Below are 17,515 nucleotides of genomic sequence, written 5' to 3'. Positions count from 1 at the left end.
GCACATGGTTCTGAGGGGTTAAAAAAAATGGAAAATCTTTATGATCTGCCTGCATATCACCAACTCCCCCCATTCTTACTGTTGGGTGTTGCTTCAGTGTTCGCTACGACCTGTCGCTCACAGCATTGAAACAAATGTGCATGAACATTTTAGCTCCAAGGACTCACTGAGCGGTCTACAACCCTAATAGTTTGTTCGGGCCACCTCCATGCCCAAAACAAGTTTGCCCATTGTTCACTCGCACACGGCCGTATCCACCCGGAAGGACAGTAGTGACTAAGGTTTTATATTTTTCATTGTGCAAAATAAGAAATTTAAAAACATCTGCTTAACTGGCTGTTCATTCACGCATTATTGTTTGCAGCTGTTCCATTCAGCATCACAACTGGGTATTCAGAGCACCACCATCCCTCTAATGACTCATCACCCGTCTGTGTGACTCTAAGTGGATTAATTCTTATCCCTGGTTAACTTCACTGTCTGCCACACAACAATGAGCAGACACAACCTGCTGGATGATGCATTGGCCCCACAAGGCCAGCAGGCGCATGACGTGAGGCATGCTGGTGCATCTCTGCTCACCAATTTCCTATGAGGCAATAATTGTTTTCCTGTTATCTGCATCCCGCTGTGTTGCCAAGCAGCAGTGGGCTGGCGTCTTTGCAGGCCAAATGCGTGTTGATTCGTGACAATGTGTGTTGTATGTTTTCATGTGTGTTTGTTACTGTGAAAATAATTACTCATAAATATGTATCTGAATGTGCACTCAATAGAGATGAAACAAGACCATATTACATAGTGGAAGTACTGTGAAGTGAGAACGTATGGGGCTTCTTCTCAATCCCTTTCAGACATTGAATCCCCCCCCCCATTTTTTTGTTTTTTTGTCTTATAAAGTATACCTTCAAAATAATATATCACCATCATCATTATGTTCACTGGAGTTAATTCACATCAACAACCACTGAACCAACATTGAAATTTCTGTTGTTGAGTGACCATGACAAGGTGTGCTGCATGCTTCACTGCTTTATGTGTTTTGAAGATAAATGTGGATTCATTCCAGAGCTGAAGGGAACACAATGCCAAAATGTTCTTTGAACTCAACTCTGAAAAGTTAACCAAAGGGTTCATCCACTCCATGTGGGCAGAAATCACTGAATGACCGCAGTAAAAACTGAATGAAAGCTGACATCACTAGCTGTGTTTCCATTGACTACAAAATTGGCAAAATCGATTTGCAATAATAAATTTGTCAAATAGAAACAAGACAATTTCGAAAAAAACTCAAACTTATCGAAAAAAGTTGTAGTAGGGGATTTTTAAGGCCTATAAAAATTGACATATTTCGATAAAACTGCAATGGAAACACTTTTTTCAAATTAAACGAGTCATGTGACCAACAAACAGATGATGGTGCGCTTCTTGGTAGGAAATGGCTGCCTTGGGCACTGCACAGCAGGCGCCACAAGTGGTCCCAAAGGGTCACACGTGTCACATGAAATTGTTGGATCCACAGTTCCTCTGTAAAATCACCAACCACGTTTTTCCATAATGGCTTCCTCCATAGCCGCTCCCACGTTTAAGGAGCTTGCTGCTGCAGGGCCTGAATAAGACGCCAACGTCTCCTTTGATAGATAATGATGAGCGCTAGTGCCTTTGAGGTAATTTAAATGTATCTGCTGTAAACCAAAGTATTGCTCACATGCGTCATCGTGTTTTTAGATACCTTATCGCACAAGTTGGTTTGTGTTTATTCACATAATCAGAATTTAATGGAAACAGTGTGATCGTGAAATTGTGTTTTTTTTTGTTGTTTTTTTTTTTACATTTTTAGAACTTCAATAAAGTTTTGCGCATATATGTATACATAATGCAAATGCATTTACGGGCACAGTTTAACAGAAAGGATGCAACATAAATATGCAGGTAATTCAAAATAATTACTAGAATAAAAGTTTTCACCTAACTTGGAAAGTATTTGCATCCTGTCTTCAGCATACAGTATATCCATTTATCCATAATCATGTGGACGAACAAACCCAGCACTGCACTAAAATTCTACTAGAGGCTTCTGTTTCTCAGGTTGTGGTCTGCAGATCATCAAAAGGAATTTCTGTTTCAACTGTTATTCAAAATCTCCATGTTTCTTATCTTCAAATTCCTTTTTTCTCAGAAAGTTCAAAGTAAAATTAAGAACATTTTAAACAAACTAAAGGCGATCAGGAAGCAGGAGTTCCAGCTTTAATTGTGTCTTTAAAAGCGATTGTGTGCCTGAGAGGTCGATCGGGGCCCACATTAGTTCTGTCTTTACTGAAGAAGGGGATTTTAATATTAGTAAGCAGGATCTTTTGTTTTAACAAGTCATTATTTTTTATGAGTTTTCTTGTTGTCAGATAAAGATTGGAAAATCTAAATTGAATTCTGGGTATTAGCATGGCTGTATGGTGTCACATTGGTTAGCGCTCTCGCCTAACAGCAAGATGGCTCTGGCTGGAATCCCGGCTCCTTTCTGTGTGGAGTTTGTACTTTCTCCCTGTGCATGCATTGATTTTCTCCAGGGACTCTGGCTTCCTCCTTCAGTCCAAAAACATGCTTCATAGGTTCATTGGGTACTCTTGTACCTAAGTGTGTGAATGTGTGTGGGAGTCATTGTGAAGCCCTGCAACAGACTGGCGACCTGTCCAGGGTGTACCCCGCCTTCGCCCAACAGTTGCCGGGACAGTGTCCAGCGACCCCATGACCCAGAAAGGGATACTGCAGGTTAAGGAAATGGATGGATGGATGGATGGATGGACATTAGCGTGATCTTATGTCTGGTATGAATTATGCCTTAAAGGTCATCAGGAAAATTGCTGTGCATGTGGTAAGTTTGTCGAGACGTATTTGTAAGAATAATGGAAGTTTCACGCACTTATGACATACAAGTGATGCTGTTGTATGGTACCCTTATGCCACACTCTAGTCCAGGGGTCACCAACCCTGTGCCCGCGGGCGCCAGTGCGCCCGCGAGCACCCCTTGTGGCGCCCGCAGGGAATGCAGCCAAAAAAAATCTTTTTTTTTTTTTTTTATTGAAGCAAATATTCAACAAACAACCACCGCATGTCTGTCAATGACAACAATATCAATTCTGAGACAAAGGTAGACAAAGAAAACCCAAATATGTAAAAAAATATAACTTAAAAAATAATCACTAAAAGTAAGGGTCTATTACAAAAGTTTAAATAGATCAAATAAATTACACAATTTCTGGACATTCTTATGATTCATGTAATGTAAAGATTTTGAGAATAGGTTGAGGTGGTTGAGTAATCCATTAATGTGAGGATTAATATTCCTGTCTGTTTTTTATTTACATTTATGTTTAAAAAGTTAAAATTAAGTTAAAGTTTTAAAGGTTTAAAAGTTTAGCTTTAGTGTGTTCAATAAATATTTATCTTGTTCGGCTGCAACCTAAAGTCTGTTTTGAAATTAGGCTCCCTCTGCAACTGAGTTTGACCCCCCCTGTAATACGAGTCTAGAAAATTCATGCATGTTTTTGTGTGTAAAACGAGCAAAAAAAATAGGGCACACAAAAGGAATTCCTCAAATTGTGTTGTTGGGGGGGGGCTAGGAGGTTTTTAGTGGCGCCCTTCATACCACTTGGTGCCCATGAAATAGCCCTCGGTCTCAAAAAGGTTGGTGAACCCTGCTCTAGTCATTGGTGAATTACTCACTGACTCTTTACTGACCGGATGCAAATGCTGCACGCACGGGGTCTGCTGGTGATATGTAAGCACCTGTAGTACACCGGTAGCACAATCCATGCTCGGAAACATCTCTGTTTGGAGAGCTAAATTTAGGGGTAGGGAGAAGACGTAAGGGTAGGGGAAGAATTCAGATCTGGCCTCTGTGTGTGCAGAAAATGTGTGTCCTGTTCATTTTCGTCCAAGGGTTCATGTGTTTCCGGAGTCACACAGACAATAAAAAATTGCCACAAGGAGTCGCTATAGGGTTCAAATTTAGACTCTACAATGAAGCTTTCACGGTGAGTCAGTGTCTTTGAGGAGCAACTCATGTGTGCGTCCAGACGTACCTGTTGATGCCATCAATGCACCTGCCGTCGTTCAAACAGGGCATGCTGGCGCATTCATCAATGTTGACCTCGCAGTCCTGGCCTTGGAATCCGGCCGTGCACTCACAGGAATACATGGCGATGTGGTCGATGCAGATGCCGCCATTCTGACAGGGGTGGAGCTCACACTCATCGATCTCAACCTCACAGTTCATCCCTGCAGAGGGTCATAGCAACCATATCTGGATTAAACACTGCATGTGCAGCCTAAGTTTAGTTACTGATCACCTCTTAGAAAGTCCATACCTTCAAAACCTGGGGCGCATTCACAGGTGTAGTGATCCACCTCATCCAGACATGTGCCGTTGTTCTGACAGGGTTGAGAGGCGCACTCTTTGATGTCCAGTTCACAGTGGGAACCCTGGAATCCAGGTACGCAGAAGCACTGGTAGCCGTTGACCCCATCTTTGCAGATGGCCCCATTCTGGCAGGGTTCAGACCAGCACTCATCCACATTCTCCTCACAGTTTTCTCCCTGGTATCCAGGAACACACTGACACTGGTGCCCGGCGTCGGGAACGTCCACACATGTGCCACCGTTCTGGCATGCTTGTGTTGAACAGGTGGTTACACTATCCTGGCAGTTCTCACCCGCCCAGCCGATGGGACAGTGGCACGCATAGCTGTTTGCTCCATCCACACAGTAAGATCTGACCCCCATGCAGGGGTTGCTGTGGCATTCATCCACCTCCTGCTCACAGCTGGGACCTGTGTAGCCGTCTGGGCAGTGGCAGATGAACTCGTCAGTCCCCGGTTGACTAGTGCAGTTTGTGCAGGAGGTGGTACTGCAGGCGTCATACAGCTCCTCACAGTGTTTGCCTGTGTACTTCACAGGAAAGTTGGGGCACACGCACACATACTCCCCCTCATGGTAAAGACACGTAGCACCATTTTTACAGGGAGACGACAAGCATCTGTCGGCTGCTGCTGTGCACAGAAGGCCTGCAAAGACAGGAAATGAATTCAAGAAATCCAATTCTTGAATAAAAAAAAAATATTTTCTACTATGGGTGATGAAAAATCAAAGCTACATTTTAAACAATCTCTAAATGGGATTATTGCTCATTACCCTTTAAAAGCACTAAATTTACTGTGTTTTAAAAATGTTGTTTAAACTTAAAACATGATTTTATAAATCAATGGAGGATTTAGTTCTTTCACCCAGGTGATGGAAACCTACAGACATGTCACAGGTCCAAAGAGGGGGTCCAGGCTGCAGACAAGATGGCGCCCAGACATCCTTAGCCAGAAGCAGAAATTCCACAAGTTTTCAGAAATGAGGCACCTTTTATAAAACTGTTTCATGTGAGTAAATCGCAGCTGTTTCGGTCTCCAGTACAAATAAGGTTTTTGTGTGTAAGATGAGCTTAAAATGGGGCAAAAAACTGTAATTGGTTTATTTCTTTGTTAATTGTTTTTAAAAAGTGTTCAGATTTGTGAAACATTTACACCGGAGCTTTAGCTCCAGTATTTACATTCTTTTGAATTCCAAAACCTTTCAACCCTTCATGTGATCAAAGTAAGTCAGATGATTCTGTGGCGGAAAAAAGCGGCTTTTCATCTGGTACGCAATTCTTTATACTAGCAATGTGTTGCGCAAGGGTTAATGGCCGACGAAGTATGCATTATCAATTTTTAACGCATGCCGTGGAAGCCTGAACCATCCTCCGGGTTGCGAAGTGTGTTAAAAAGTCATAATGCATACTTCGAAGGCCATTTACCCGCTTATACCATAGTCACATACAAAAGAAATAAATAGGAAGCAGTTTTTAGTCCTTAATTCTTGTTTTTTTCCAATTTGGATCGCTTTTTCCACAAAAAGCGAATTATTTGTTACGTGCACCACTGCTGCAGTCAAGATTCTGCGATATAAAGCGATGTATATATGCTGATCATTCCGATGGGTTGAATAAAGCATCAGTTCAGAGAGAAAGTTCACCTCTTACTGCTTGTTTTTGTCCAAATGATGAAGCAAAAGGTTGTTTTAAAGAAGACGGCGCCGTGATACAAAACATTTAAGCGAAGCTGTGTTTTATATCACTTTTTAACGCACACCCAGCAGCCAATGAGAATTGAGTGTTCACCCAGACCATGGTATAAATATAAGTAAAAAGACGCTATAAAGTGTTGGATACTGACGCAAATTGCGAATCAGCTGACTTATGTTGATTTGTACTGATTTGCAGTATGTCAAAGGCATAAAAGGTTTGCCGCTGATTTCTCAAGGGTTAAAAGGTTTAAAGTTTAAAATGTAAATGTTAGGGTCACCAGTAAAATTAGTCTCTTTTGAAAAAAAATAACAACAACAAAAAAGAGTAATTTTTGACTGTAATGAGGGGACAACGTAAACATCCGGTTTTGGTCAAGCTTATGATGTCAAGGCACCATGTTGTCATCTGCAGCCAAGGTCCTCTTGGGTTCAAACCCCAACTTTAACCTAGTAAAAATGCTCAAGAGAGAACGTACAGATAAAATGCAAAGCAGTCAGTGCAATATCTATGTCATAATGTCCCTAGGATGAAAATAAACCAAGAGTTTTTCATTAAAAACATGTCTGTACAATTTAGATGTTGATGTATGTAGATGAAGGCATAAAGTAGATACTGCACTATCTGAAGAAAACACTAAACAGTTATGAGCAAAAAACGTTTTCTAACATGAGTGACATTAAACAACAAAGACCAATTACAATTGTTATCCTCAAACTAGAAATTTTCATGTTCACGGAGCGCACACTTATCACTTGAACAGCACTGATGGGCTCGTTGTGCCGTGCTCAAGTTTCAGGGGGGTTGAAAACGTGACAAATCAGTACGACGTGCCTGCGTCTCATCTATTTAACCGTAACCTACACCCTTATGTGTTGTTTATGTGTTTCGCTACCACCTGTCATCTACAGCATGCCCGTAGGAATAAAACATGCATGAACATTGTCACCCTACAGGCTCACAGAGTGGTCTATGACTTTATATACTGTGGGCCACCTGCGTGCCCTGTACAGGTTCGCCTGTTTTTCGTAGACAGCCTAAAACTAGCAGCAGTGGCGATTTCTTTCAGACTGCAAGGTTTTAATGTCACAAAATTAATGGTCAAATATGTACTATTGTATTAACATTTTATTGACTAAAAATGCGTTGGAAAACATTCATCTCAACGACGAGTTCGTTCAGCATCAGTTACATATAGCAGGTCCGCTTACTCGATTTCCTTTTCATACATTCCCGCAGCGTCACAGTGCATTTCCCTATAGAAGCCCAGCGTCCATTGACTTCAATGGGGCTGCTTTGAACGTTTTTTTCCAGCGCTTCGAAAATAGACAGTCATTGGATAAACGCTGCAATAATGTTCCACCCACGGACACTCAGCGTCTCTGGGGGTGAATGGGGAGAGGGGTTGCCCGGACTCTGAGCTTCTGCGTGATGATTGGAAGGTCTGTCGAAACACTGCATATCCTTTTGACTGACAGCGATTCTGTACTATAAGGAATCAATGAAGCTATTCGTGCTCAGTCCCATCGCGGATTTCTCAAGTTCAGTTGAAATAAAAACTGTTGCAACCTATTTCTTTGATATTTGCTTGGCAAAATTGCTTGATTTTCATCATACATTTCACACAATTATACACCACATTCCTTGTTTCAGTTTTACAGAGTTTAATTTTTTTTTTTTAGATCGTTCATTCATTCCTTCATTCATTCATTCATTCATTGATATAACGTTAGTAGGGCAGAATTTTCTTTTAAATAATTAGACAATTTTATGCTGTAGGCCAAAAATGAGCTTCCCCTCTCTGACAGACCAGTAGCCGCCACTGACTAGCAGTAAGGGTAGTTGTGACTGAAGCTACACAACAGTCGCAGTAACTTGCATTCAAGCGACAGCTTTCAACAGCGAGTCTATGTAAATGCCTGTAAACCTAATTTTTGGGCTTCCAGGTTCAAAACTCTCACATTTACATGTTCCTACGCAGGTTTTTTAGTCTGTTGTCGGCAGAGGTGAGAACCGGCAAGAGTCTGGCGATACAATATGTATCCCGATATGCGTCCCACGGTACAATACATATCACGATATTGCACTGAAACACATTTTCATTTCTTTTTTTTTGGTCCGCCACAGACAAACAATGGAAAAGTCAACATTTTCTGATTTTTACAACAAATATTTGTCAGTATAAGAAAAAAAAAATGGAACGAATTTGCCTTGACCAATAAGGTTCTAAGCGTATGATTTAGGAAATGCTGTTTATTTTCAACATTGCTGCATGTAGCTTCTCCTGTACTTTTAAACAGTTCCGGAGCCTGAACGGTGCTTCAAAACTAAGGGGGGAAACAAACCACTAAACAACAAAGTGTGATGATGAGTCAGCCTGACAAGAAGAGCGCTGTAATGTGATTAAGATGCTTTGTTTACATCAAAGTCCGCACTGCATCACTGCAGCTCCACTTTCTCACACGTGGAAGTAAACTAGTAACGGTCATCGCCACATTGCTTTGATCCATCAGGTCGCTAAACTAGAATCGAGTGCTGGGAGGTCCACAGAACTTTGGCCCACTTGCCGATAGCATTTCGGCAGATGCTCCGTGCATTAGTTGCTGCACAGCTGCAGTGGTTCACTCTGAGCTAAAAAGCACCACAATACACGTTTTTATATGATATCCTTGAATCCTTGAATTGAATACTGACAGTAACATTGCACAGAGTTTTGGTTTGGCACCCATCCTAAGTTAAAAATAAGAAGTGCAAGTCTCATAACAACAAAACAAGCTGCTTCTTGTTGAGATATTGTAGTCGTTTTGTGTGGTGTAGAGCTGCTCAAAGAGGCTCAGTGGGCAATGTTGCCAACTAGCCGTCTGGGGTTTAAGTGGAAAACAGGAGTAAGCCACCGAAGGACGCCCATAAATAATTAAATATCGTCCTGACAGCATTTTAACCCTTGTGCTATTTTAGATGACCCCCCCCCCCCCCCCCTGCATTGATGTGTTATTCCTACCATGACAAAGGTGGATAAAGGTGGAAAGATTTCATGTAATCCATGGACACCAGTGAATATCACAAATCATTTAAGAAAAAGGTTCAGCGCACTGTCCAGTGGGTCTAGATGACCCAAATCCCAATGTTAAAGTGCCTAGTATAGCACAAGGGTTTATAATGATACTATCGCCAAATGAATAATTGATTTTTTCCTACACCCTTAGTTGTTGGGTCATATGTACAAATCGGGCATTCACTAAATGCATACTGAAAGTTAAACAAGTTGAGCAATCAGAGAGTTGGATTTTGTAGAGAAGTGTGTGTAGTGTCCTTTTAAAATACGGTAGGGTCAATCATTGTAAACATGATCATGAAAGGGAAATTAATAATTGCAGTTTGTGCCCGTTCTGAATTCTATGACTTTCATTTATTGGAATGGAGCTGTGTAAGAAAAGTTCTGGAGAATCATTTACAAGATTTGCACCGCTTTGACATTTCGCACCAAACCTCTTCCAATCCAGGTGGTGGACATGTGTTAGTAAACAGTAGAAAAGGAAAAGAAGCCCCTCCCTTGGTGCTTCTTGCTTGTGTGGTGCTGGTCCGATATGCACACCGTAGATTGAATGTATGTTCATGAGACTGCATATAGCACATTCTTGAACACACATGCCCCGTGTGAATTTAGGTTTAAGCTTTATGTTGGTTTCCACTTTAAAACTGTCCTAGAGCTCTGGAGTCAACATAATCTGAAGACTTTCCTCTGCCGCCAAGGTGTTTGATTGTTTCCCTTCAGGAAACAGAAATGCTCCATGTAGAGCCTCAGTTTATGGAGTCTCCGTTTATGGAGGCTCAGTTCAAAGCTCACGTGCTAACACCAGTGTTCCTGCAACAGAACACTCACAATTCCCATTCTCCTTATTTCAATGCCTCCAGGGCATTTCACAGCTCCCAGCTATCACGTCTTCCCAACACTTAACCTTCCTCCTCACTTCTCCTCCCATCCTCTCATTACACCTGTCAGGATTCTCCGTTCCTCAAAGCAAGGCACTTCTGCCTGTGTGGCACCTTCAATTCAAGTTTTTTTTATTTACATTAAAAATAATGTTGAACAGAAAGAGTGTAGGGTTTTGTTATCATGTATGCTGCCCCAAACGTAGTCCAAACATTTAAACAATGATTATATTCTTTTAAATATGACATTTTAGTGCCGTTCAGCTCCTCAAGCTTATAAGTATTAAAGTCCTATTCCGATCATCTTTTGATCTATGAAAAGTGTTCCCAGGGGTCTTTTAATTATGACTATGACCTATTTAAACAAAATAAAATAAAAACTGTTTTGTTTTCTAGGACTTAGTTTCTGCAGAGCCGTAGCTCATTAGAAAATTACCTCTGGGTTTTGGTCAAGACATTTGGCCTGCCCCCGCTTCTCATCATTTATCTGTTTACACTGTCTCCCACTAGCTTACAGTCCCTCACACCTGCAAATGAAAAAAACAAAATGAACAAACAAAAATGATGAGCATTATGGAAGCTCTCCAACCGTATAGCTTAGATCCAGATTCCAGCTCAGACAAGGGAAACAAAGACTTACTTGGATCTATTTGTCTGCAGGTGGATGCATCAGAATGGAATTTGAAGCCTAATTTGTGTCTATCATCAGAAAAATACCACAAGATCACAAACGGCGACAAGAGCAAAAACATTATTTTCATATTTAAGAACCATCATTAAAGAGTCACATCAATAGTCATGTGATACAAAAAAACCTTTACATAAAACCCATTTAACTTCCTGGAAAGTCACAATTGTAATTATATTCTTATGCTGATTTCAAAATTTTGCTTTTAGGAAGTAGAGAATTTTGTTTCCTGACACATTGCTTCTTATAATGAATTGATTTTGACAATCAAGTTGAAGACTGGATTTAAGGAGGGCAGTCACTTGAAGATGGCCCCCCAGGCCTGCACTGTGAACCCGTTTGGTTACTGTGACACATTATGTTTTAAACAAGGCCTTTAAAGGTGTATGAATTTAAATCTAGGAGGTTTATCTGACGTTTTTTGTCATAAATGTACTCTTCTGCCAAACAAAAACAACCCCCCCCCCCCCCTTCTCTCTATTCTAAGCAGGGCGTTTAAAGGCAGCAGGGTTTCCTCACTCTTCACCCCTTCATCCAAACCCAATCAACTCCTCACACATTCCAGGGAGTTGATAAGAGCGTCTCCCCCAGCCGCCCACCCCGTCACTGATCCGTGGCACTGACTGGTACCAGCAGTAACACTGAGCAGAGCAGCGAGCTGTTAGCAGGTCTGAAGAAGGAGGTCAAACTGCTGACGCTCTCCAGAGGTCTCAGCACGTCCCTGCAGACTTTAACGCACACCCATCACACACTAATTTAGCTCCACGCCTTCAGATAAATTTACATTTTGATTCTTAAAAAAAGCTTTTGGAATTTTGGTCACGTAAGAAATAATGATGCAACAGATTGGTTTATATCAGCGCAACGCAGATGACAGCAAAACAACAACTATTGTAAAGCTCTCTGAACGTTTCTCTCAGACTAAAAACACAAAAAATGCACACAAAAAAAGAATCACATCTTTTCCCCGTGAGGAGCTGCATTCTTAAGCTCCATTTTCTGCATATTTTGCTGGTGCTGCAGCAACCTGCCCCTGCGACCTGTCCCTGTGCCAATCTGGCACCTCAGTGTTGAAGTTAAAGTGGATTTCAAGTGTTTACTCCGAGGAAACACTGTGCTATCATACAGCCATGCATCCATCTGTTCCTCCTCTGGATCGGATTAATCCTGTTTAGGATCAAGAAGGAGAGGAGCCTCCACACTTCGGACTGGACATAAATAGGTCCAAATTTATAGAAGATATTAAATGTGCAATAAATTAATACACATTTTAGGCTACCCGAGCTACAATATACATTTCAGGAGTTTGTTTCTGATGCACAATAACAATAACAGCTACTACTGGTAATGATCAGGGTTTATTAATAACATGGTTACTAATTTGTCATGTTTTTACTGAAAAAATAAACAAACTTTAAAAATAGTGTATTTTAGAAAAAATGAATTTTTGGTGAGTTTTCCGTATATAAATAATTTATATTTGATTGGGTTATAATTCATTAATGCAGTGTTTGTGGTTGTTTCCTGTTGGTTTGTAGGTCAACATGTTGACATTTATTCCGCCTGTCTGGTCTCAAATTAGTTTTGTGTCAATTTTACTAAAAAACAAAATGTATTATTCTTATTTGAATCACTTTACACTCCTTTTGCTTCATTTCTGCATGACAAGGTCTCTTTTCAGACAGTATCAGCCCACACAGGCACAACCTGCACACTCCACAAAGGTGAGATGTGATCCAGGACCTGTTTGCTGTGCCATGACTGAGCAACTATACTTCTGACTCCATGATTAGGTCCGTGTCACACAGCCTTTACGTATATTTAGCGCATATTGCACAGAGGAAAATGGGTCATTTGTGAATATACATGGAAAAAGAGAGAAAAGTTGTGGTCTTTATGTGAAATTTTTACATATGTATCAGTAATAAACCATGTAAAAACCGCGGAAGAAGTACGAATAAACCACGTAAAGATCACAACATAAAACATGAATTGTTAAATTATTGTGCTGTTTTTTTGCAATTCATTAGAGATTTGTGCGTCAATTACGTAATTCGAATGTGATATGTGCACCGTATACGCAACATAAAATTTATACACTGGTTGTACATGCGTGATACGACCTTTTAGACGTGGAAAGCCACAAATTTGTTTATGCATCTCACAAAAATCACGCAGAATTGTGTAAGTTTATACAATTATTGCGAACTAACTACATAAAATACACATAAACTGGGTAATTCTCAACTGACCAACGTTTGAACAGCTCCAAACCAAGTTAATGTCAAGACCCAATGACCAAAACCCTCAACGGACATCTGCGCACATCGAAAAATTACGCAAATGACACAAGAAACAATTATGAATTACGTTTATCACACATATATCACGAAATACATAAATTTGATATGTGGAAAATGCTCCAAGTGCACGTAGAGGCTGTGTGACACGGCCTTTAGGTTAATGCTGAAAAGTGAAAAGTGATTTTTTTTTTCACTTTCAACTAAACAGTTTGCCATAGTTGTGTGTTTGTACAGTAGCTGTGCCGTTGCAGACGAGGACATGATGTGGGAAGGAACTACAGACCAATGTCAATTATTTGGCTTTAACTAGATCAACAGACGCAAAACAATTTTAAGATGTTGTCGACAGATCTGCAGTAATTCATCTTACATGCTAAATATGGAAGCCTAATGATATTTAGGAACATGCTAAAGCTCTTCTTGTGTTTTTGAGTCACCGCAGTGGAAAAAAGACCTTCTAGAGACAAATAAAAAAGTCCTGGAATACCAGCTTTGAATTAGAAAAACAAGATCTGCTAAAGCGAAAAAAAATATCTTTCAAAAAAATAACTTCAGTAATTTTAGAATATTTATTTATTCCAAACTTAGAGAAAAGTAATGACCAAAAGTTCCACTCCAATCATCTTTCGATCTGTTGTAAAAGTGTTCACACTGGTCTTTAATTATGATTTTTAGCCCCAATTTAAAAACTGGTGTTGTTTTCTTTGACATAGGTTTTGCAGAGCGGGATTCACCTTTGAGTTGTGGGTGGGACTGTTGGTGCAGAGGAAGCCCAGTCTCCCCTCCATCACCCATAACTGAGAGCCCTCTGTTTACTCTCTCTCCCACTAGCTTACAGCCACTCAAAACCACAACCTATATAGAATCACTGCAAATGGTGAGTAATATTGGAGCTATCCACACATACAGTTTGAATCCCGATTCCAGCTCAGAGGAGGAAAACAGAGACGTTCATGGATCTAATTGTCCGCAAGTGATGCATCAGAATGGAGCGGAGCAGGGAGCTTGTGCCCCGCCCAGCATATTTTCTACATCACAAATCACAATCTTTTTCAGACAGCATTTGTTCGTTTGTTCCTATCACAACAATTTATATAAAAAATACTTAGGATTAAAAACTTAAGGCTTCTTTTTCTTCATCTAAGTCCTCCATCATCAGAAAAATGCTACAAGAAAATGTTAAAAACATCAGAAACCCAAGTGAGTGCTTAAATTTGAAACTTGATGAAAAGGTTTTCTTGACTACTGTGGAAACAGTTCTTATTAGTTTGTAAATAGTTAGATTTTACTCAGTAAATCCAAAAAAGCAACATATCAGGAAAACTTTAGATATACTTTAGACAAAAAGAAACATTTTTTTTAACTTTCCTGAGTTTCTGTTTTTCTTGTGTGCAGATCCCAGAGGAGGGGAAGCCCCTGGCTAACAGACAAACTGAGCTCAGAGGAATTTGATTCAATCACCACAAGAGCTGGGCAGCTCCTCCAGAGTTCAGCTTTGTGCTCCAGAGGCTCTTGGGCAGGTGGGTGCTTTCCTCGACACAAAAAAAAAAAAAAGCTCAAATCCTCCCAGGCTTACTCACTGTTACGCACAGACAGACATTCATCTTTTTTTCTTCCTATCCAAGCTATCGAACACATTCCTGTCTGGTCTGGTGGCAAGACATGGTCTGTTTTTCAATCTCATGTAGAAAAATGATATTTAATACTTACAGTTTAGAGAAACTGCTCTTTCTGAGTACTACTAAGGAGTCTTTTGATGTATTTTCGAATTTTTCAAATTTTTCTAAATTTAATTTTAATTTCTTTTCAGCAGCATAGAATTCAACCCTGCTAAAAATCTAAAAACCTGTGTTGTTTTCATAGAACATAGTTTCTGCAGAGCAGTAGGAGTTCATTAGAAATGTGCCTCTCATTTGTGGGCAGGATGGATCATGCGGAGTAAGCCTGTCTCCTCTTCCCATCATTCCTTTACTTACACATTTTGCCGCTAGCTTGCAGCCCTTCACACCCACAACCTAACTTTACTGGTGCAACAGTAAATGGTGAGCAACATCTGGGCTATCCAGCCGTTCAGTTCTGAGCCAGATTCCAACTCAGACGAGGAAAAAGATGTACATGGATTTTGTTGTTTGCAAGTGGATCTGAATGGAGCAGAGCAGGGAGTTTGTGGCTTGCCCACTGTAGCACCTACACTGTATGTCACCTCACCGCTACAGGCTTTTTCCCACCGCATTTTTATGGCTTCTCCTTATTCACAACAATTTGAATGAAGAAAAACTTTAGAAATGCAATTTTCTACTTAATTTTTTTTATATGTCCTCTGTCATCAAAAAATGCCACAAGAACATTAAAAACACTGGAAATACAGTTTTCATCGGAGTGGGTCTGTGAGGTTTTACTTAAAGTGCAGATTTCTCATGACTTGGTGTCATGCATAGTGGCCACATTTAAGAGTAAATTAACCAAATTAAAGAGAAGCTTAATTTTTCCTTCCGAATATGTCTCTTTTTTTGTGACTCATGGAGGTCACAGCCTGAAGTTAAGAGGCCTTTGGACAGGAGTGAAGCTAGAGGTTGTCCACCTCTGGAAGCTGCTCTTTAATCACAACTCGCCCAAATACCTGAATACCTTCCACTTTAAGAAAGACTCCACTCCGCAAACTGCTGAACAACCATCCACCCTTCCATTCAGACCCAAGACAAAAACTTCTGCACAGCAGTGCAGTTGGACGCTTGTTACCGTGGAGATCAGTAACAATTCCATCAGCAGCCAATCCCTGCAGCCGCGGTGCCATCATTTAAACAAGGCTGAGACGCCGTACACAAATGAAGGCCACGGGGAAAAAAATGGGTCAACTCGGATTCAAAGGGTTGCTGGGGGCTGACTGGCTGCTCCCCCGACCTCGACACCCCCCCCAGACACACCCCTGATACCAGGACCCACATGCCGCAGCCTCTTTACACACAGCGAACGCCGTGGGAGGCGGGGACTGGATGAGGATGAGGTGCACAGAGTGACTGCATCCTTTCACGCTATGATCACAACAAAAAAAAACATTCTCCAAGTTTTCCACTTGACTTCTTTTGAAAGATCTTTTTTCAGTTTTGTCATTTGAGGGAACGTTTGAACTGGTCGAAGGGCGGCAAACAGCAAAAATGAAGATAAAAGTTTTTGAGACAATTATTTTTGTCATTTCACACAAAAATGTACAAATTAACGCACAAAAGATCAGTCATTGATTATTTATACCTTTTTAATCAATACAGACAATACCTGGAACCCGAGAAAAGTTTGTTTTTGCTTAACTTATATAAATCTGTCTAAATACTTGATTTCTGAGAAGGATTATAAAGTTAATGCACTGGTGGGTACTGCTAGGGGTCACTTACCTAATTTGAACATCATCATAGTAATCAGCAAAGTTCTCTGATATCTGGCCCAAACTCTTCCAAACTCCATGGTTAACCTGCTGCTGATGTCACTGTGAGAGGATGCTCCATCCAGCTTCCTGTTACTTTTATTCCAACTTAAAGGCTGAGCGCAGACACCAGCACCTCCATGCCGGACCACTGAGAATCTGAGTTTGGAGGGTTTTGTTCTTGGTCAGTGTGTGTGTGAGGCACTGGAGGGACCTTGCAGGGATGGAGTAATCACCCCAGCAGAGAGAGGGGGGGAGGAAGACACGGGACGGACTCTCGGATCGGAGTCATTCATCCGCTCCAGGATGTTCAGCAAAAGGGGGACGAGTCTAATCTGTCAGATTGAAGGAATTTTAACATGTTTACACTCTAATCTGGAATCAAAACATGACGTTGTAGCTCAGGGAGCAATTTTTGTCTCCAGTTTGCTTCTTTTAACCCCTTGATGCCTGAAAATATTTCCAGCTATGATAAATAACTGCTTCCATGTAGTTGCTAAAATAAATACATTTAGGAGTCAAAGTGGTTTGGGGCATATTTGCATCAATGGGTGTCAAAGGGTTACGAAACAGTAGAAATAAATCAAAATGAAAAGTTAACAAAAATCTGCAGATTTTTTTTCAGACAGTAAACTCCGTTTACTGAGACAACTTACAACACAAAGAAGGAATCAATCAAACATATAAGCACAAATATAAAAGTCGTGTAGTCTGATAAACTTAAGGAAAATTGACTGAAAAGGTATTCAATACTTCTGTTACCTGACTGTTGGTGTCTATTCCTGTGGACAGCATGTTGACTGGGTATAGCTTTTGCACAGATATATTAGCAATATTTACAGTGTGATAATACACAATTAAACTGTTTTTTCTATTGTAACTACATAAACACAAAACATTCAGAAAGTTCAGGATTTAACAAATAAATGACGACACTTTTAGATCTGGCAAACCACATGAGATACGGGGTTACACCAGTTTACATGCAGACCTCAACCTATGATTGTATTTGGATCAACAGTTGCATTGCTTTGCTAGAAAAAGAACCTTCACTCAGAGAGAAGTTGCTT

At 40.5% G+C, this 17,515-nt stretch overlaps 1 protein-coding gene across 1 annotated transcript in view; it reads right to left on the bottom strand.

Moving 5' to 3' along the window:
* crb2 (crumbs 2, cell polarity complex component) overlaps positions 1–16,623 on the bottom strand; it is a 40,267-nt gene extending 23,644 nt beyond the window's left edge. The window contains exons 1-3 of the mRNA XM_023958745.1: positions 16,417–16,623; positions 4,362–5,057; positions 4,077–4,272 (exon numbers count right to left, since the gene is read on the bottom strand). Of these exons, the coding sequence (XP_023814513.1) occupies positions 4,077–4,272; positions 4,362–5,057; positions 16,417–16,486 (962 nt within the window). The 5' untranslated portion in view covers positions 16,487–16,623. The remainder of the gene's footprint in view (positions 1–4,076; positions 4,273–4,361; positions 5,058–16,416) is intronic.
* Positions 16,624–17,515: the final 892 nt, after the last annotated feature.

This window comes from Oryzias latipes, chromosome 9 (genome assembly GCF_002234675.1).
Source record: "Oryzias latipes chromosome 9, ASM223467v1".
NCBI lineage: Eukaryota > Metazoa > Chordata > Actinopteri > Beloniformes > Adrianichthyidae > Oryzias > Oryzias latipes.
This window is presented reverse-complemented; position numbering and strand designations above follow the sequence as displayed.